The following is a 22,240-nucleotide window of genomic DNA, read 5'->3' on the forward strand; positions in this document are numbered from 1 at the left end:
AAAACCAATAAAGGTCACCATGGCATCTCTGTCATTGAATTACGCAGTCCTTAATTGTTATTTTACCAGATGATTAGGTGTTTAAGAGTGTGCTAGCTCGCCAAGTTTCATCCAGTATTGCACTGGTTGTTAACATGTAACCTCTGGGCCCGGCACCTATAGTTAGTCGGGAATGCATCCCCAACGATAATTTTTCCTTGCGAACCACACGGAGGCGGCATATATACTTCTATGTGATTGAAATTATTTTTAATAGCTTCCTATATCCCCCCCCCCCCCCACCCCCGGTGAAGTCTATAGGGTGGGATATCACCAAAGATCATGTTAACTCGAGCGAACAGACCGTATACCGATTGCGGTATGCTGTGAGATGAACTAAAGGACAGCCGATATTGTAAAAGTGTTATTGCTTCAGGTTTACTTGCCGTCTATGGACAAGAGTCGTTAAACTCGGCCCAACCCGTGTACGCTGTAACCAAGCGGAGTTACAGGCGGATAATACGGAGCTACGTTTGATATAAGCCACTGGGATTGAATATACTGCTGACATTTCTTTAAAGCCTTCTTGTAGAGTTTATTATAGACATGGTGTATATACTTCCGCATTTGTTCACCACATTATATGACCTCCGCAGTCTCAAGACAGTCCCAAGACAGTCTTTACAGTTGTTTTTCATAGCATTACTTTTGCGGCAGTAAAATAAAGAAAGCAAAATGCCGATCCAATCATGTAAATCGAGTTTATGAATGCCAGTTTTAGCGAGAAGCGGATTACAAACAGGCATCATGCTAACAGCACAGAGACTTGTAATGTGTACAGCTGACAACGCAGAATTTGCTAGTGTGCGATGAACCGATGTTGTGTATGTGGTGTGCGCCTTATGTGTCGTCTGATTCTCAGATACTCTTTAGGTTCTCCCCATATCTAGGCTGCATCACTAACATCGGGTGGTTTTTCGCAGACTGATATCCCGCGCTATAAATTAATTAAAGCTTCTCGTTCACTTACAATGTGCGCTGATACTCTGAGCCCACCCAGTCCTTTCCAGGCGCTATATGCATGTGCGGCCGAGCATATGCGTACGTCATTAGTGTATTGATTGCTTTGACATATCACCGGAACAGACTGCACTAACATGTGCGCAGCTAGGTATCCCATTTGGCGGTACGTTGAAAGCTATGCTAGAAATGCACTACATTACTCATCGTCGCTGGCCATAATGCTAGCGCCTGACGTGCGTGCTAACGGTTTTTACAAACACTGCGTTCATCCAAGTGTGCACTCCTGCTCCATGCGATAGCCCACAGCGTTTGTAATACAGCGCGCCAAGGCATTTCCTTTTTCCATGGAAAGAACTGAAAAATGGAAGTTAAAGCAACCGGTTTCGCGTGCATGGAACGCAGAGAGAGAGAGAGCGACAATAAAAAAAAAAAAAAAAAGAAGAGAAACGGGCAAAGGCGCTCAGATTTCTCGGAGCACGTACGCCGTCGCCGGCCGCAGCGCCTGCGCATGCGCAGCGGCAGCAACGGCAGCGCGCCATCTCTCCGCGTCGATTTGAATTCTCAACGGCTGCGCCAGGCAACTGAGGCAAGTCAACGCTTGTTGCTGCTGGTGAGCTGCCTGAACCTTGGTGTCTGTGTATTCGTCTCGACTTTGTGGCATCAGACGTCAACTACACTGAACGGTAAGTTTTAGCGAAGATGTTTTCCGTCACTAGCTCATGACTAGGTGAGCGTATTTCGTAGCGCGAACCGGCTGCATGTAATGTAGGCGACTCGGGCGTAGTGTCGGTTTGAGTTTGCTTTGTAAACGCGCTCGGGTTCTCGATTCTACTATAGGGAATGTTTAACGGCAAGCGATCGCTGGCGCTTGTTCATTTCACCGTCATTTTTAATGTCCGTGAAAAAGGAAATACACCATGTTTAACGTGGATACTGAGCAGAAATAAGAGCGGATTGTGTGTACTGTGGGCAGGTCTCGTTTTGTGGCGCTCGATCGGCGGCCATAAACGCTGCGCTGCCTGTCTAATAAAACTCATCTAAAGCGCTTTATGTATATACCTCGAAATTGTGCTAGAGTGACGAATTGTCTAAAAGAGACGTACCATCACGATGGAAAGAAACGCGAACAGCGGAGCGCGTGGCCGAAGCATAACTGAAGGCATAGTGCGCGCCGTCCAGTCATCACCATGGACATGCGCGCATGTCCGGTTTGATTGCTCTGTGCGATGATGCACCCCCTATACTGCGATATTTTTGTTTCTGTTAGTACAGTTTGCGCTCTCATCATTACTGCGACGTCACCTTTTGTCGTTTTCAAATAAAAGAGAAGTAAAATAGAAAGAAAATATCGCAATATAGGGGGTGCATCATCGCACAGCGCAATCAAACCGGACATACGCGTCTGTGAATGGTGATGACTGGACGGCGCGCACTATACATTCAGTTATGCTTCGGCCACGCGCTCCGCTGTTCGCGTTTCTTTCCATCGCGATAGTACAGTTGAATAAATGCTAGCGTACTCAGATGAAAGGCCGTGTTTGCGGGTCATGCATCAGCAGCGTGTGCTGCCGTTTTCGTAAGTCAAAAGTCGGAGTACTTATGGGGCTCCTGGCAACCAGTATAAATATACATATATAACCGCAAAAGCTTTCAGAGCACGAAACTCGCGATAAGCTCAGTCAATCGCAGCTTCGCAACTTAACCGAAAGAATTGGAGAACAATAAATTAGTGGCTCGGGGAAGCACGCTTTACACGTTTGAAACTGAAGCCATTGGGTTTGAGGAGAGTTTGAAGATTTTCTGTGCTGTGCTCGTGTTGCCATGAATTACGAACTTCGCCAAGCCCTTGTCAGCTTTATTAAACAAGTGATTCAACTCAGCTGAATCTAATAGTGCATTTCAAGTGACTGACGTGTCATTCTTTATAATTACAATTATGCAAGCATTAAACCACAATATTTTTATTGCCCCTAAACAGCGGGTGTCATAGACTGCCAGGGAATTTTCATGAAAACAGCCAGGGAAAGCTTGGAAAAACATCAGGGAAATTGAAAATGACAACATAGGTATGCTGTCTTGTTATTTCCATACAATGTTTCCAGAGAATCGCTGTCTTAAACATATTTTTGAAGCATTTCAACTCCCCCCAAAAATTACAAATTAGTATCATTTTCTGAAAAAGAAATGAAAGTGAAGCATGCTGACATGGGACATTTCTTACTCAATCTTTTTGCATTGCCTAAGTGTCCTGAACCTCGAAACTCTGGAAAAATATACTTATGTTATAGAGCGCCTTCAATTATTTACTGTGATAGCATTCATTGTAATGACAGTTCAATTTTGTTTCCCAGGAGGTACATATGTGTCGTGCCACAACACAGAAAGTGCTCACGGGGTATTTCTGGTGCACATGTGGTATACCTAACTTGCAACCGTGTCAGCATGCCCAAAAGATATGATTATCTATAGGAAACTAAGTGACCATATCAACACAATCAATCCATCTGCCTTCTATTGAAGTTATGGCCAATGATGTATCAGTTAAGAGTATAAGAAAGACATTTAAATGTGTATTAAGGAAAATAAATGACAATCTTTGTCATGATACGTTCAATACTCCAGTCACTCATTTGAGCATATTATTCCGCACGGGTATATTTAATTACCAGCCAAAAATGTAAACAGTCCAACTGTGTAGCCCAGTTTCAGCAATTAATATAGAGATCATTTGGGTTAATTAAGTACATTAATGTGTCATATGGGCTTGTCATAAAATGTAACATACTGTTGCTGGCGCCAGCAGCAATTGTAACAGTTTAATTGTTCATCATACGGTAGAGTGAAACATTATGCGATGGTACTGTTTTGTATTGACAAGCAGCCATTAGGCATAGTTAAACCATAATAAGGATTGTCTTAAGTGGTTTGAGCGAATATATTAAGCTGCTTTATGAACGTACAAAGAATACACATTTGTTATTTTTGCCTCACATTGTTGTATCTACATATTTGCAGCATGCACCTGCAGCACCTTCGGAACGGCTGACACGAAGGTCAAGGCCAGCCTGGCAACCGTGCTTGCCAAGGGGAAGCAGCTTTAAATATGTAAATATTCTCTTTTGATGATAGCATAAGACATGCATTTTAATAAATTAATGTATTATATCGTTCAATAAAAACATTTAATTCAATATCGGTGCACTTGTTTTCTTTTTTGCACTACATGAGTCTGCACTAGTGGAATTGCTTGAAATATTTCTTTCTGCTACATATGAGAGTACAGCTGGTTCAGGATCATTATTAATCTATTAACATGAATGCATAAATGCAGATGGTAAGCAACAGGTGCACATGCATAATATACGTTCAAAATTTTGTTGCCACCATATGTAAACAAAAATTTTAACTACCTTGTAGATAGATTTCATTCAAGCGAATGCATTGCATGCGACTAAACTTTCTTCAATGTGCAATTACACAAATGCTCATGCAGCTTTACATAATGATTCACGGCTGCATACATTTTAGATTTTTGACTGCTTCCATCTGCATGCATGCTTTTCTATGTACAGTTCCCTATGTATGTTCCCATTAGCATACTGGACACAATAAATTTTTATAGACATTTCCAATAATCTGCTTATTAGCAAACCCCAGCAGCGAGTGTTTATGGAATAACATTGCCTGCCGAAACATAGTTAGAAAAATGTGGTGTATTATCTAGTATATATGGTGTCCCAGTAATTTTAGCCAAGCTGGTCAACGAAAATGAAAGGTTAAAAACAACACGGTGCAAGATATATGATCATAAAAAGACCTGAAGGTCAGACCTCTGAATTCACGGCCGAATGCACGCCATAGGTCTTAAAATCGAATCTTATTGCACCGTCTTTTCTTAATATTATTTTTCATTGAACAGCTTCAGTAAATTTAAGTTAGCTGGGACACCCTGTAAAATTGTAAGGCTGAAGTCTATGGATTAGCTATAGACTGATCTACAGGAACTCTCTGTAGGTAGACTACCACATTCTACAAAAAGTGTAAGGCCATAAGTCCATAGACTGTCTATAGACTGGTCTATAGTAATAGTCTATAGATAGTCTATAGACGTTTGTAGATATTTTATAGACACGTGTACAAAAGTAGAACTAAATGAGCCTATAGACTTTTGTCTATAGACATTCTGCAGACATTTGTTTACAAAAGTGAATTTTCATTGATCTATAGACCGTCTATAGTCAGTCTATAGACTCAGACATTTTGTAGACTGGTCTAAAAAAAGTGTATGGCCATAAGTCCATAGACTGTCTATAGACTGGGCTATAGGAATAGTCTATAGATAGTCTATAGACATCTGTCTATAGTCATTTTATAGACTTATTTCTACAAAAGCAGAACTATATAAGCCTATAGACTTTTGTCTATAGACATTCTACAGACATTTGTCTACAAAAGTGAAAATTCATTGATCTATAGACAGTCTATAGTCAGTCTATAGACTCAGACATTTTGTAGACTAGTCTACAATTAGTGTATGACCATAAGTCCATAGACGGTCTGTAGACTAGTCTAAAGAAATGTCTACAAAAAGTCTGTTGACTTCATAGACAGATGTCTATACACTTTATATAGACTTTCTACAAAAATTTTTGTAAGGGTAGGCACGCAAGCGCTTGGAAAGACGACAAAAAGAGGACGGCGTGAGCGTAGATCTGAGTTTTAGTTGACGCACGTGAAAAATCCACGGAACCCTAGCTATAATGAGCTTCGCTGTAAAAAAATCCACACAGAATCTTCTCTGAGAGTTGTGTAAGTATGCCTATGCATTGCGCCACTTGCTCATCTCCACTCTGCCCGGTGTCATTATTAATGATCTGAAACTTGATCGGACCGGCATGGACGGGAGAACTGCGGTGACGCGAACTGCTACGGATAGCGCGGTGCAAGGTGAATTGATGACGCAAGCAAATACTGCAGGTAGCGGCGCCAGGTGCGCTGGTGACGTTCCGATCATTATAAGCCGTTGTCGCTCTTTAGCGCCTATTCATCCCCGTCTAACCATTATGAATCCTGACCAACCGTACTCCCGCGGCGGCTGTGTATGGCGCGGCAGCGCGGGCCCTATATCTTAAAAATGATCTGCGTTGGGGACAGAGTGCTGCGAGTTCTGACAGCTTCGTGTGCATTGTGTTCTCGCCGCTTAGTTCGCGTTGAAGCGAGACGCGCGGGCCCTATCTTGAAAGCGATCGTCTTACGTGACGGACGGACTGACTGACGGACGGACGAACGGACGAACGGGTTTTCGCATTGGGTAGGCGTAGAAATCATTTCGCATTTCAAAGGCACACATAAAAGCGCGTTAGCTTCATGCAGACGCAGTTTGGAATACAGAAGTGAAAAACGAAGAACTCACTCCACAGAGCGCGCATTCACGTTTGGCGTCAATGACGCAGAAAAGCAATGGCCATAAGAAACATTAACAATGACGGGGCCGCCGCTTTCACTCGGTGCACTCGCGTCTCAGTTCGTTCTCTCGTCTTCCCAGTATTATTCTTTTATTTCTTCTTACTTTCTTGCAAGGAGATGGTGCTGCGGCATCTCAACTGCGCTGAGCATGTGACGTTCTCGAGGGGCAGCTCAAAGTAAAAAGAAAGCAAAAATAGAAAAGAAGATAATATATCTGTATTAGTCTTGAAAAAATGAAATTCCCCCTTTGCGCATTCCACGAGATATGGAAAGCAATAGGTGGCATAGCTTAAGAGGTCAACCGCAATGAAATTTCAATTTGGCGATATAGTGTACATACATATAGACATTATACTATGATGGCACAACGGGAGGCGTCGTCGTAAACTCATGAAAACAACAGTCTTGAGAGTGGTATTCTATGTGTAGTTTTGGAACTTTCACACACACACACGTATATATATATATATATATATATATATATATATATAATCGAATGAACCGTAGTGGGTCTCACGCATATTAACGGAGGGAAAAGCGGTGACGCGTGCGAAAGAACAACTTTTTTATCCCTTGTGTTTTGGTCGTGCCATGACCGAAACTACTCGTGTATATATGAACGAGAAGAAAGAAACTGCGCGGCTTAATTTTTATTACTCATATCATAGGACGCCACAAAACAATGACACGATCGAAGGACAGCATAGGAGAAATTCACTGTAGTTCTTCAAGAAGGTAAAGAAATTAAAAATAAATGAAAATGAAAGTGTATTAAAAATTAACTGGCTGCAGGTGGGATACGAAAACCACCTTTGTTGGGTTCCTATTATTCGACCATATATAAGGCCTGCAAGCGCACAGGCGGACGTTTTTTTTTTTTTTTTTTCAGCCGTGTGGTTTCACGTCATTTCCGGCGAGCAGTAACGGTGGCCTTTCTTTTTTTTCTTGAGTTCTCGGTATCAAAAACGTCGAATAATGCGAAGCTAATGCAAACGTATCCACTTGTATCGCAGAAGCCAAATTTTGCATGGAGGTTGCTCTGCGCCTAATGCCATGGACGGAGCTTTTATACCCGGTACAAAGTTTCGCTGCAATTGCGCGAACTTTAAATGAGGTCGTAGAGGTTGTAGATTTAAAGGAGTTGTAAAGTCTGTATGATTGAATTAACGTGTTTTCCAGATGAAAACTGGTTAAAACTTAAGCGACATTCGGTGTATACGAACTCGCATCTGCATTGTGCCGAAACAAGCACTCGTATTAAAAGCTGTTTACATTGACTCGCCGAGTTTCTGTGGCTGTTAGGAAATTTAGAAGTGTCTTTGCCGCGAGCAACGCATAGAAGGGGTGTCGAAAACTTGAATGTTTCAACCAGTTGTGCTCAAAAAAACAAACTAGGAATTGCGCAATGACGAAGAAATTGCCTGTAATATAGTGGAACCGCAGAGAGTACATTGAACTAAACTTAACTAAGCGAACTGCACTGGAAATGACATGCACTTCATCCGCAGTGATGATGCTTATCGCTATAATTCTTGCTTCGCCCAGTCTAGGGCGGTTTATCGTTCTCAGATCTGGATTCCACCTGCCGTTATCGTTGTAACGGTGCTATGGCGCGAAGTGATTAAGCTAGTGCGCTTGTCAACTTTCAAAAAAGTAAAGAAAGGAACGCTCTCATTTTGAAGCGGCATCCACGTTCTGATCGGTCTTGCTTCCTTTTACTTGCACCTTGAGCACAGATTCCAATCGGTACGCCGTCACGAACGCAATCGTGACAGCCTGATATGTCTCCATTACGGCAAAGTTGATCGCTCTGTAAGAATAGCGAAACTGACCTGTTTAAGTTTTTGAAACGGCTGTTTTTCTTTCTCTCTCTCTCTCTTTCCTTAAGTCTGCCGACATTGTGGAGAAATGATCCTGCTTGACAGGGCCAGTCTCTGTGCCACTCTCTGCTTGGATAAATAATTCGGACACCGGTCCGCAATAAACCACTGGCCGACCTTTCTTTCTTTTTCTTTCTTTCTTTCTTTCTTTCTTTCTAAATTACGGTCACTCGCACTCGGCGATTTATTGATTGATACCACGTTCTGTCCGCAAAGCCACTGAAAAGCTCCATGATTATTCACACGTATTTCTTGCGAGTGTGGAACTTGGATTTCGATTTCCGGGACCGCAGGTGTACTCGCAGACCTGTTAGAAAAGCCGGTCTTGTTTCTGATTAGTCGGCTGTTGGCGACGCCGTTTTAATGAGGAAGCATTCTTTGGCGAATACCTCAGTAAAATCTATCGGTCCCGTGATGGCTTAAAGCTGTAAATAAATGCATGATTGGTCAAGTTAACACGTGCAATGGTTTTAATAGTGTAATAGTAGATTATTGGTAGTGTTATAAAAAAAGTACTTCTGACCGGGATTCGAACCATGGACCGTAGCGTACGTTATAATTGTTTGCCGAGTACCCCTGCACAATCGGTCTGTCCCGTGACACCTTATCTCTGGAAAATAAATGAATAATTGATCAAGTTAATAAATGTAATAGTTTTAAAAGTGTAGTAGTAGATGATTGGTAGCATAAGAAAAAATACTTCTGACCGAGATTTGAACCATGGACCGCAGCGTGGTAGGCAGATGTCTGTGTGAGCCACATTACATTCATGAGAGTGAAAGTTGCTTTGGCCTGAGTTTACATCTCACCCGGTTCAAGTAAAAATGACATTAAAGACTTTCTTCCATTTCCTTAGTTTCCTTAAGTCCTACAGTAATGCGTAAGCATTCTTTGGCGAGTATCTCAGCACAATCTGTCCGTCTCGTGACGCGTTATATCTGCAAAATAAATGCATAATTGGTCAAATTAACACATGTAATCGTTATTATATTGTAATAGTAAATGATTGATAGCGATGGGTAGACATGCATAAGCTAGCAAAATAGGTAAGCAAAAACGAAGTAGCAGCCGAGCCAAAAAATCCTTACGGATTAGTAGAGAACTGTCAAAATGTCTGTTGCACTTTTTTAGATAAGCGTTACACACACATACCTGCGTGCGTGTGTGTGTTGTTTTGCTGAGGTAAAAACACCAGTATAGAACAATAATTTTTTCTACTCTGTTGATCTCTTTCAGAGGAACAATATTTGAATAAGTAGTTCTGAGGGCTGGACAATTGGGGCTCTAAGGCTGAGTGAAAAATAAGGGCAGAGAAAGACAGAAATAAGAAAGCGCGTTTATAAATGAGAGAACGACAGTGTCCTCTACATGGAAACAATTCCGCGAGTTCACCACCGTATTCTGCACTGTTGCGTTAGGCCACCCCACAACATTTTAGCACATTGTCATTTTTGGATGAAGATGTACTTCCGGTGATATAACGACAGGCTCATGCAAGCGTTTCAAAACGTAAGCTGCAAGGTAAGACTATAGAATTCCATTATTGAGTATATCGCAGCTGGTACTTTTACCCATACCTGTATGAAGCCACATTTTTAAGGGTCCATTCTTCTCCGAGTTTAGCATTCTTGTTTTAGTTTATTGAGCTAGACAAAGTTTTCTAGTGTTTACAAAACAGATTGGACCTATATCCCAAGGCCAGTTGTGAATCCAATGAACAATAACGATCAGGCTAATTATGGCACTAACTATGCAACGTGGTTAGAGCAACGCGACTATATATATATGACAACTAAATGACCTGAGAGGAATAAATATATTTTTCTGTCTAGTATAGTTGCACTTCAATATACATGTGCCACTACTGAAAAAGCAGTAAAATGAAATTGAATTGTGCAGCAGGAAGAAAGAGAAGAGCGCAGGTGGGCTGGAGAAAAATAGCTTCTATATTTAGCCATGCTATTTCTCTAATACGTCCGCGTCCGGGTACAAGAGACGTGCTAATTGACTGCACATCACTTAATTTCACGCTATCTGGATTTAAAATAATCATGAATTTTATTGCACGAGATTGCAAATCGTGGCAGCGGATGTCGAAATCTCTAGAGAAGTGTTTTTCTCTGTCTCCATTTGCAAAGAATTCCTGTCGTTTTCTGGTTTCGCGTATCCACTCCTCATTTTCTTTTCTTCCTCTTTTTTCTTTTTTTTACTATATCGCAGTAAATACATCGTGGCTGTACTCCATATGCGCTAGCTTTCCGTAACTGATCGCATCGAGCACGTACAACTGCGCAACATTTCCGACCTGCTTTTCCGTGATTCTTTCGAGCAGGTAGTCGTGGGGTGCCTTGTAGCACCCTCCAGAATATTCTATTGCAGTAATTTGCATAGGGAACGACGGCCTCGTTTATCTTATCTTAGATCTGGCAGGTGTCGTATAAGTGTTGCCTATAACGCGCCTGGGGTTCCCAGCGAATTGAAATCACCGATTTAGTGCGGTTCCTGACCCCTATAATCTACTCTACAATCTTCTCTCTTATGCAGCTTGCCTTTAACTTTATATACTAAAGAACCCTGGAAGCATTGCGTCGTTGTCTTTGTCAAAATAGCTTGAACCGACGATCAGTGTGCTGTTCGTGACAAGCGAGAACCCATCCGCTGCCTGTAGTGAACCATTGAAACAGGCAGCCGTGATTTGAGTCGTGGATCCTTCTTAGTCTCTTCCCTATAGGCGATGCGGGTAAAGCGGAATGTTTCGCTAAGGTTCCGAAAAATTTTAGAATGCCGCCCAATACTTTCATATATTCTGTGCTTTACAAGCAGGGAATTAGGAAAATTGCAAATGGTAGTTTGTAGTAATTGGCAAGTTGCTCATTGCAATAATCAAAATTAAAAACATCCGAGCACACCTAAGCACTTCTTATAAGTTGTTAATGCGAAAGCATTAATGTGCAATTGAACGCCGCTGAGCGGTGCTTCGAGTTATGAACTCATCGCGGCAAGCGAGCGCGTTGAGAGGCTTGGCGCGTTTTGATTTGGCCTTAGTGACGCGCAATTAGAACGAAGGCGAGGGCTTGCGCTGACAAGGAACGTGCGGATAACACAGGCTTCTGAGACCGAGAGCGAGGGTGACGTGGCGTCGCGGAGATGCCCTCTCCCTTCACGAAACACCAGGACGATTACATATACAAAGTACTGAACAGTGTATACACGGCAGGATTTCACAGAAATGCCGCGTCCGCATGGCCTCACTAACATGTCACCATTTAGACCAATAGAAACACACAGTTACACGTAAACCAATTGTCACAATATATGTAATGTTATGCTGAATGTATGTAAGTACATGAAGGCTATATACGATGGTGATGTGATCATGTGACAGAGGCACTTTAGTTATAATTACGTAGCGATTCTAGGAGACGTGCAATTGAAACATTTTCATGCATACGAGAGCACGTAAACACGGAAATCACGGGCAGGTACATACTAGGTACATTCAATTAATCATTTTGATGGCCTGGCTACAAGAACGAGGCTGATCGAAAATCAAGGCTTATGTGTCAATCAGCCATCGACAGGAAACGGCTTGAATACTGTCGACGGAGCGCCTCTTCCCCAAAGAAGAACAACTCCTCTGACAGAGACTGTAGTAGCTCAGATTAGAGCCTCTCCAGAAGTTGAAACAGAGCGCCGTGACAGTGTCCCGCGGCAACTGCCTCTCCCTGGTTACGCCAGAGGCAAAAGGCCCCCGCAGCGATTAAAACTTGCGCGAAGCGGCCACTTCAGCAGCGACCCGATGTGATAAAGCGGTTAACTGCAAGGCTACGGAAACCAGCATGCACATCCCTCCAAAATTTCCTACAGCAACGACGCAATGCGGCAGCACGTGCTTGTTGGATTCTTGAATTGGTCAATTGGGACACAGCGAATATGGTGCCATGCCCAACCGCTCTAGTCTGTCACGCGCTGGGAACGCTTGCCACCCTAGATGCCACATGAAGTCGCGTAGATGACCTGGCAGAAAGGAAGCCGTTATCGCAGCCCACGACACATTATTTGGAGACGCGCGCGGCGTGTTGGAGCAACAAGAGTAAGCAGTATGGCTGCCATTGTAACCCCGACATGGTTTTTGTGGACGTTTACATCAGGACGGACCTCTTGTACGTGGCGATAAAATGCCACTGTCGCAGAGTACAACGCTGGTGCATTCATTACTTGTGGCCCGATATTTAGGCGTACGTGCGGCAACAGGTAGCGAATCTTTGTGCCCAGGAAATAGCAGGCGAGTTCCCGTCCGGGACACTGATCACGCTCCAACAGGCGGAGCAGAAATCGCAGAGCGAGCAGATGGCACCGAACAGAGACGGATGGGAACGCGAGCCCATCAGGAGAGCGCGGTTGCACAAGCGTCGCGCAACAGTCTACTTCTGTGCTGCCCGACCAGATGAAGGAACCAAGACGGAACTGCAACGACCTAGTAACTGGTAATGACGACTATACAACGTGACAAATGTGCCAAATACGGCCGCAAAATATAGACTGAGCTGCTTGACGTCTTTCTAATAGGGGTAAATCATACCCTTGAGAATCCTCAATATTTGGTCTTACATTTTCAAAAATTCAAAACCACTCAGATGCTGATATGCCAATGTAGATGTAATCAATGCCTAAAATACGAAAAGAATCGCTCTTTTGGAGAAGGAAAATGGGACTTAACCGTGTCTGTGGGGAATCGATGAACCAGTAAGTGCATTTTTAAAAACTAAGTGCGGAACCTGTAGTATTTCCGCACTCAGTGAAAATTCGAAGCCCACGGGATGAGCTGTCTTCGTTCCCGAGATACAATGTGATGTCACCGGCGAAGGCTGTCGCCTTTACAACACCGCTACCAGGCAGTGGGAGGCTGCCCACGAAAGGGTCTCTCAGTACCGAGCGCAGAAATGGCTCAAGGTTGAGCATAAAGAGTACTGCGGACGAAAACCACGAGTAACGGGAAATGATGCGCTTTTACGTCATTCAAGCAACAATGTACTTCTAGTATTTCAATAGGCATACCTAAGAAGCTTAACAAAATTTGATGAAAAGCCGAACGCTGTCAGTACGCTAAATATGTCGCTATCTTCAAGGCGATCGAATGCCCTCTCTTGGTCTAGTGAAACCAAGAGACCATGCGCTGATCTTGTCAGCGTATACGTCGTTCTTTCACGCGTAACGGACGAGAGACTATGTAAATCTTTGCCAGGGATCGAGCATGCCTGATGGCGTCCTATTAAGGAAGACATCGGGCTTCCCAAGCGTATTGTGGCAACAGCTGTAAAGGAATTGTAGTCAACGTTGAGAAGAGTGATTGGCCTCCATTCCTCTGGACAATCTGATGATGGATCGTGCTTGGGTATAAGCACAATGCGCCCATCGCGAAAACTAACCGGGAAATCAAAGTTCTCAAAGCATGTGGCAAATAAGAGAAGGGAAAGTGGCACCAATAGCTGCCCAAAAGGTTCAGGGAAAACGTCCGGCCCTGGGGCCGAGCCACGCTTCAATGGAAAATAATACAGCCTTCACTTCATTAGCTTATGGCCATGCACACAGACGGTCAACCACCTCAGGTATAAATTTCAGATAATTTCCGCCAGAATGTTGCAGGAACTTGCTGCACACCGCGTCGAATGTTTCAAAAGATGCCGCCCGAGTCCAAGGACTTCGAGCCGAAACCTGAGGCCACTAAAAGCAAAGTGGCGGCTCTTTAAATGAAGTTTATTTATTCTTCTTGAGAAGACTCGTAGATTAACCAGCCTGGGCACATAGAAAGCCTGCAATTCTTAACACTACTATCGTTTCCTATATATGCCTCTCGATGGTGATTTTTAAGTTACTCTATGACCGCACAGTATCTAGACCCATACATTTTGCGGATTTATGAAACCGGCTCACCAGCCGCATGCACGGTTTATAGATAGTGCGCTTTTTCTGGCGTAGAGCATCGCTATCGCCTGACCGAGAACTTTCCTGAGTTCTTAAAGTTCGAAAAATTCTTCAAATCGTAAAACTCTGAGAGATTTCGGAGTTTACGATATACAAGCAGCTGGGCATTAGGCGTTGAAGGCCATGCAAAGCATTCCAGTGTAATGTACGGCAAAAAAAACCTGAAATTCTTTGAACGACGCCGGGCATACGGCCTCGGGTATGCCCTCTGGGCTTAGACGGCCAAAGTATGCCTCCCTTAATGTATCATGTCTACAATCATATATTTGATTATTGTTGGTCACCCACTGCGGTAGTCCAGTGGCTACGGCGTCTCGTTGATAAGCTCGAGGTCGCGGGTTGGATTCCTGCCGCGGCGGCCGCGTTTCGCTGGAAGCGAAATGCAAGAACGCTCGTGTACTCAGATTTAGGTGCACGTTAAGAACGCCAGTGGGTCAAAATGAATTCCGAGGTCCCACTACGCCCTGCGCCATAGTGAAATCGCGCTTCTGGCATGTTAGACCCTATAATTATATTTAAAAATATGGCTTATGTCATGTTCTCAGTCAGAAACATCCTAATTGTTTCCCTACTGGTAGGGAAGCGATTAGGGTGGTTAAAAAAACCGAGTGTGTTAAACGAACAACATAAAGAATGTTATTGCGTAACGTTGCCGTGCTACCATTACAGTTGCTGCAGCCACTTCGTCTGAACTGCGCACGCGCGGTAAGCCCTACGCTTGCGCACCAGACAATGCACAGGTACATTTGGTGGCAGGCGGTATCGGTAACGATACAAAATGCTTAAATTTTTCTTTTTTATTCTGCGATACGGCAGTTGTTTTCGTGTTAATGCTTAAGCGTAACTTTCACTGTAACTTTCATCATTTTGAGCACGCATATCGAACGCCTCCGTGGTGATGCCCAACATACCTGCTCCTCCGTGAGTCCCTCCAGTAGATAGTCATGGTGCGGTTCGTAGTGGCCTCCGGGTCCGTAGGAGTTGTACTGTTCGTCGCGAAGAGCGTGCGCAAAGAAAACAAAAGAAATGCAAGGTTGAGAACGCGAGGCGAGCGAAGCAGAACGCACAGATTGCGAAGTTTGAAAGGATATACAGGGTGCTTCAGCGAGCACTTTGAAAAATTGGCTCTGGCAGATAGCACAATTCTATTTCATGAGCTGGCCTACTCGAAGAGGCGGGCATTACTTGCAAGAAAAACTTGAGATGAATAATTGTATAATTAACAAAAATTTCCTAATTTAGTTTTTAGCTAATTAGCTTATAGTCCGTAACCAAGGGCGTAGCTAGAGGGGGGGGGGGTGCTGATGGGGCTTCAGCCCCTCCCGAGATTTTTTTGTGCTTGCATGCACCGCCAACCATAACAACCACCGACGCCGCAAATCATTCTGAATTTTGTGTACAATGTATTTTTCACGCTGGAAAAGACATTTCGGCACGAACATTGCGAACTCGGGCTGGATTTCGTGGCAGCGCCCTTGCACCTGAAGTCACGTAACGCAAGGAGCCCCATCCGAGCACAAACTTTCGAGGGCTTTTCGATAGCGAGCGGGCGTGTTGCGGCATCTCGCAGCGGCTGCGGAATCTACGGAGCGCATGGATTTCAATTCCGAAACTTTATGGGCATAAAGTTCTCAAACTTTGACGCGAAAGGTGCACTGGGATTTCCAAGGGTGTGCTTTAGACTTTCAATTCTGGAACTTTATGGGTTTAATGTTCTTATAAACTCGGGCCAACATGCGCGCACTGGTGCCCTCGTGTCCAAGCCGTTCCAGAAATGGAAGCACGCGCTCGCAATCTTCCACACACTCGAAAATACTCAGTATCACCGTGAATGTCAGCTGGCAGCTGATAATTTTCTCCAAACATTTTCAGGAAACGCGCCCAATGTGATCGATCAGCTGGACCAGGGCAGGCAAAGTAAAATAAGAGAAAACAGAAGAAAGTTAACGGCTTATTTTGAGGCAGTTCTTTTTTTGCGGGCGACATGGTTTGACTCTCCGTAGCCATGGGCACCCTGCACAGTTCAGGCGCTACGACGTTCACATTTTTCACCCCAGCGTCGCCGACAGCGACCGCTAGAGAAGTGATGAAAATCATACGCCATTCCATACAACAGCGGTCGCTTTTCGTCACTCGTTTTGAGTGTTATGCCCTGCGCATGCGCACTTTCGACGTCTTCACTACTCGGACAGTCTTGCCTCGGGATAACCAATCAGAAGTGTCACGGCCAATGTACACAGCGTCTCTCCAGCTTTGCTTCGCCCACTCACTAGGTTGTATGTTCTAGTACTGATGTTTACTCTGCAAAGGTTTAGCGCAGGGTGCCTTTAGGGACAGTGGCCCTATGGATTTAAGCAAAGCCTCCGAATAAAGATACTGTTATTGTCAGAGCGCTTCTTTGCATGCGAGCTGATTGTCGAGATACATATCTGAAGAACCATTTGGAAAGGTGCCCCAGTAATGCCTCGTATTTAGGACCAGATGTACAAAAAAATTATAGAAACTTGTGGTGAAATTGTCAAAGAAAATCTAGATGCAAAAGTAAACGCTGGAGGCTGCTTCTCCATACTTGCTGACGAAGCGACAGATATTGCTGGAATCGAACAGCTTATACTGTTTGTGCAAGGTACCTAAACAAGGATGCCAACGACATCGCATTGGAGTGTCTTTAGGTTTTAGCACCGGAATAGATGCCCTCTCTCATTGCGACTGCAGGTTTTATGTAAATGTGTACAAACTGCTGCAGATTCTAGTCATCCTTCCATTGGCCACTGCCAGCTAGCGCAAAAAGAATATTTTTTAACATGATATTACTAAAAAAAATCACAGCATATCCACGGGGTGAATGATGATGAGTGGGGCGAAGCTCCGGGGGATCATTCGGGTAAACCACAGCTACGGACGAGAGATAAAGAAAGCGCGCGTCGGGAACGAACGCCCTTGTGCAATGCAGCGCCCCTAGCTACGGACGAGAAAGAAAAACGCCGGAAGCGTTCTCCGGAAGCCGGAAGCTGGCTTCTGGAACCGGAAGCGGAAACGGAAGTGGAAACGGAAGTGGAACCGGAAGCGGAACCGGAATGGGAAACGGACGCGGAAGTCGGCTTCCAGTTATACTATACATATGCATACATATACGGACACACAACGCCATCTATTGAGCAATTCATAATCTAGAGGTGGCTACATACTACTACTACTACTACAGAGGAGGGAACGACCCACACCCTAAGGAGCTTCGCCCCTAAAGACTACTTGCTCTCTACAATGTCTGAGGAACGCATGGTTAGGCTGGCGCGTCTATACGCCCACAGAGTCGTTGGCATCAACGTGTCCGAAGTCATTGACCAGGGCAAATATTACAGAGCTAAGCTTCACGGCCGAGTGAAGTTTTAGGGGCGAAGCTCCTTATAGCGGCACCCGTTCGTCCCCGTCGTCGTCGTCCTAGTAGTAGTGTGTAACCAGTCTGAGAAAAATGAGAAGAAAAAAAATTCCGAAGTTGTGTCCGTAGCGCGGAATCGAACCAGGGACCCCTCGCTTCCGAGCGCGCGGCGTTATCCCACTACGCCACGAAGCGGACATGGACACATGCACCACGATGGCAATAAATACCCAACATTAACGAAAGGCCGCGTTTCTAGCGCGTTTCTAACGCGTTTGTGCTAGCGCGTTACGGCCCGTGTAAGAAGCTGGTGTAAGACGCTGTGGCCTCTCCGCCTTACCTTCAACGCGTTTCAAACGCGCTGCCCAAAGCGGTGGCAAGTCAAGTTCAAGTCGAGGAGCGTTTATGAATACGGGGGGTATACTCTCTCGGCAGTCATGTGATGGCGTCGGCAAACGCGGTGCACGTTCCGGCATGTGTAAATGGCTGCGTAAGACGCTGTGGCCGCTCCCCCTTACTAGAGAGTACTGCACCTTTCTAACGCGTTTGTGCTAGCGTCCCCTTAAGCGGGAGATCCGATGATTCCCTCCGGAGCTTCGCCCACTCATCATCATTCACCCCGTGGATATGCTGTGATTTTTTTCCTTTAGACAGCGAAGCAGCAAAAATAAATGCAAGTAAAAAGCTCTGTTCCTTCCGGTCCATAAACGCGTGGTTATGAAAACGTATGACTGTTCGTTAGCGTTTAAAACCGCAGAAAATTTCGCCGTTTATTCTAACAGTTAGCATCATGATCAAAATTATCATGCGAATACGAAAATTACGACGACATCAATAACCAATTTTCAACCTTGCTTAATCAAAGCCCGGCCCACGCGGCGTTTCCCAACAAACGTACTCGGATACACAAAGAAAACCTTCCAAAATTTTTGAAAGTGTTCGCTGAAACACCCTGTATACGGCCGGTACAGCATGCAGGAACACACGTCGGATATAGTGCAGTGTATATAGAAGTACTAAGCCCAGATATAGAGATAAGAGGCCCGGAAAAAATACCTGACATGGCGAAATGTTTTCAAAGCCTTGTGTAGATAAGCCGCGACAAACGAAACGCTTAGGACTTCCGAATGGTGTGAGAACTTTCTTATTCAGTCTCGCTGCCTTTGATGTATACAAGTTGCTCGGATTCACACACACGTGGGAAAGTGATTTTTTTTTCAATGAATGCTCACCTGTATTATCTCGGAGTCTCCGCGATCGTAGTCTGTGGACAGTCCGGTGAGCATGGCCACCCGTTCGTTGACCTTTTTCAGCAGCGGGTCGGTCTCTGGGTTCACCCACGCCACCTGACTGATGCGGCCGTGGGACACCGTGTTCTGGGTCGTCTCGCGGACTGTAGCACGGGCCAGCTGCGCAGGAAAAAACCCGATTTCACAGCTCTGTGAGAATCCGTAAGGATTTTCGGGCGGTCGTGAAGGTACAGAGGCAACGCCGTACTCAGGCGCCGTTGTCCAGGCAACGCCGCCTGAGTGGGAGTCCCGAAGCGGCCGTGTAACCAGGGGCACTCTACCCAGGTGCTTGCTGAATTCAGCCATATTGTCGAATTTTCAATTTGCTCAGCTATGGTTGTGCCAAAGGCCTGCTACGGCTTCTCCGATTGGCTCAAGATGCCGCCACTATAGAATTTGACAATATGGCGAAAGTTGACGATAACTAGAATGGTAACCCCGGGGTGTCATTCACGATACGTCGTAAGAACCGCCAACAAATAGACGCTCAGTTCTTCCGAGGAGGGTGAGAATTCGTACATCTATGCTGTTCTGGATGTAAAAGTTGATCTTACTGGCATAAATCTGCGAAGGATCACCTAATTTCTGACACATTGCTTCCCTCTATTCAAAGGATTAAAATAAGATTGGGTGCTTGCTATAGAACATAGTATAGCGGCTTCTTATGATACAGCAATGTTTGCAGTTGAGATGAGCAGTTTTAGAAAAGCTGCGAAGGAACCTGGTGCAACTGACGTTGCTGAAACTAATGAGTTCCACATTGGAGTGATCTATTGGTCAGGTCAGTCACAGTAGGTGCTCTCGTCTCGCCTATGTTTGCTTCAAGGGTAGAGTATAGGCTTAATAAGTAATGATTACGTGAAGTGAAGGGCTTCCGTACTATATATGACAATTCTCCTGTGACAAGTTTCTGTCCTAATTTTTTTTAAGTATGAAGAATAGGTGCGGTGCCCTCGAGCGTATTTCTAAGTGCCATCTCATACTTACCTGTTGTGATATTAACGCAGCACTATCGCAGCTGATGCTGACACCTTACGAATACGTCTTTACAATGTTGACCGGCGTACATTACTTATGGCTTCTCTGGTGATCGCCCTTTCACATACAAACCACTGTTAAAGTTACCGCTCGGCGCAAGGCGCGCCCGCATTTATCAGAACATTCTCGCTTGCTGTCGCCGATTCCATGTTGTCGCTGAATCTCGCGTCATCAGGTTGCATGCGCGACGCGAATATTGTTGCACATTAGAATCTACGCCGAGTCATGTATCAAAAAGCCGTCGTATCTGGATCAGATTTTGACGATCCGCGCATGCACCCGTCACTATCGTTCTGCCCGAGTGCAACTTGTTTTTGTGGGCACAAGTTCTCCCTGTACCTAAATAGTTTCGTGACTCTCATCTGTGCCGTGGTCTCGTTCTTCACCTTCATGACAACGTGACGATATCACCACCAGCCTATCTTATGTCCGCTATGCAACGACCATAGAGTATCCTACAAAATCTACCAGAGTCGACTGCGGCGCTGGTGTTTAGAGGAGCTGCTAAGATAGCAATATCCGGACGATGAGCACTGCATGGATTTGCTTAAACTTCGCCCTTTTGGCGTCAAATGGATTTGTGATTTTGAAGATTAATAATTTACAACAAAGTATTCAATCTTCATTATGAGATTATGAGTTTATTCTTCATTGTGAGAATAGGCTACACGCGGTAGCGCTTTAAGTACCGTATTGACTCGAGTCTAGCTCGATCTATGATATTGGGCTCGCGAAAAAATAAGGATGAGGATGCATGCTGCACTTCTGCACATGTGCGCGCGCGCGTGTGCATACTCCGCTTTTGGTCTTGGTGCTTGTCGTCTAACGTCGGCCACAGCTTCGCTGTACGTCCACGTTCACAGGGCGGACTGGAGGCGGATTTGTTTTTTAAAGCTAGTCTTGAGATTGGCCAGGCTATCCAGGTCCAAATGATACAGACTAGTTTGGAGATTATCCAGTCAGTCTAGATGATCTCAAGACTGTCATTAGAGCGTTTACTACGAAGGAACCTCGTTAGCTCCGTACTATTGCAAGCCGTGCTACGAATATAGATTAATAGCTCAATGTAGGTAACATTCCAAAAAAAAAGAAACAAGAAGAAAGAGTTTGACCTATGTTCGTGTAAATACGGCAATATCCTATTGCCTTTCTCGGGTGTAATTTGTTGATATCCCATCTTGCACAGCGTGCAAATAATATTAATTGGTAGTGCATCCAACTTCGAATGCTAGTAGTATGTTGTCTACATATATAAGGCGCTGAGCCTCTAATTAGTCAACTTCTATGACAAATACGGGTCAGTAACTTTAAAACGCATGAGATCTCTCTCCCTGTGCTTTCTTGACAAGAAAGATCCCGCTGGCATTTGCCCGTATATTATTACCAACAAATCTACAAACTTCGCAGCAGCGACAGACTGCAAATATACAAGCTGTGGTCCACTTGGAGAGTCCTATATTCAAATATGTCGGTGAAACATAGCTGCTTTTCAAAGAATGTAATTGAACAGCTCTAACACAGTGATGTATTAAGTGCGCAGAATCTTACACAGTCCCATCGGCCACATGGCGTTATCGAAAAGGCACTCTATGGAAAAGGAATAAACTAAGTGAAAAGGGCTCATGCATGCGCAATGGCTCTGAAATACAGTGCAAACCTATAGCGTTGACCTCAACGGCCATAAAAATTGTGGACTACGTAGCGTTTTCTCTTATTCTCAGTGATTACCAGTCACTGGCAGTTTTTCAAAGGGGTTAACAGTGTCTGTAGAAGCACCTGCCATCAGGTGTCCCAGTTGGCCGGCGGTTTTTACGGGCGTGCTTATTACTTCGTGCCACACATCAAGATGTGCGCGCGCGTTTGTGTTTGTGAAGCGCGTGCCTGTGTGCGTGCGTGCGTAGGCAAGCGTTGCTCAAAGATGGCGGCGATACCAATTTACCGGACCGTTATTGCGGACGCGTTCTGAGAAGACTGGACGCCGGTAATCGACGTGCCATCGCTGTCGATGACGACGCGTGAAGCTGGCGCGGCGGACGGCGGCCTTCGGAATAACGCGACGCCGAGGACGTGGCGGTTCGCTATTGCGCGATCTATTTGGACGTCGGTCACGCCGATGTGGAGGGCGCCTTTGCAAACACAAAGGTGGGCATCCATTAACCTTCGGGCGCCTATCATTTTAATTTAACCGGGTACAATGGACG

At 44.8% G+C, this 22,240-nt stretch overlaps 1 protein-coding gene across 1 annotated transcript in view; it reads right to left on the reverse strand.

Annotated features, from left to right (window-relative positions):
• Positions 1-22,240, reverse strand: part of LOC119431274 (prolyl 4-hydroxylase subunit alpha-2-like) — a 58,901-nt gene that overhangs the window by 10,148 nt on the left and 26,513 nt on the right. Inside the window, exons 8-9 of the mRNA XM_037698743.2 lie at positions 18,945-19,121; positions 15,245-15,319 (exon numbers count right to left, since the gene is read on the reverse strand). Coding sequence (XP_037554671.1) covers positions 15,245-15,319; positions 18,945-19,121 — 252 coding nt within the window. The remainder of the gene's footprint in view (positions 1-15,244; positions 15,320-18,944; positions 19,122-22,240) is intronic.

Source organism: Dermacentor silvarum, chromosome 10 (assembly GCF_013339745.2).
Source record: "Dermacentor silvarum isolate Dsil-2018 chromosome 10, BIME_Dsil_1.4, whole genome shotgun sequence".
Taxonomy (NCBI): domain Eukaryota; kingdom Metazoa; phylum Arthropoda; class Arachnida; order Ixodida; family Ixodidae; genus Dermacentor; species Dermacentor silvarum.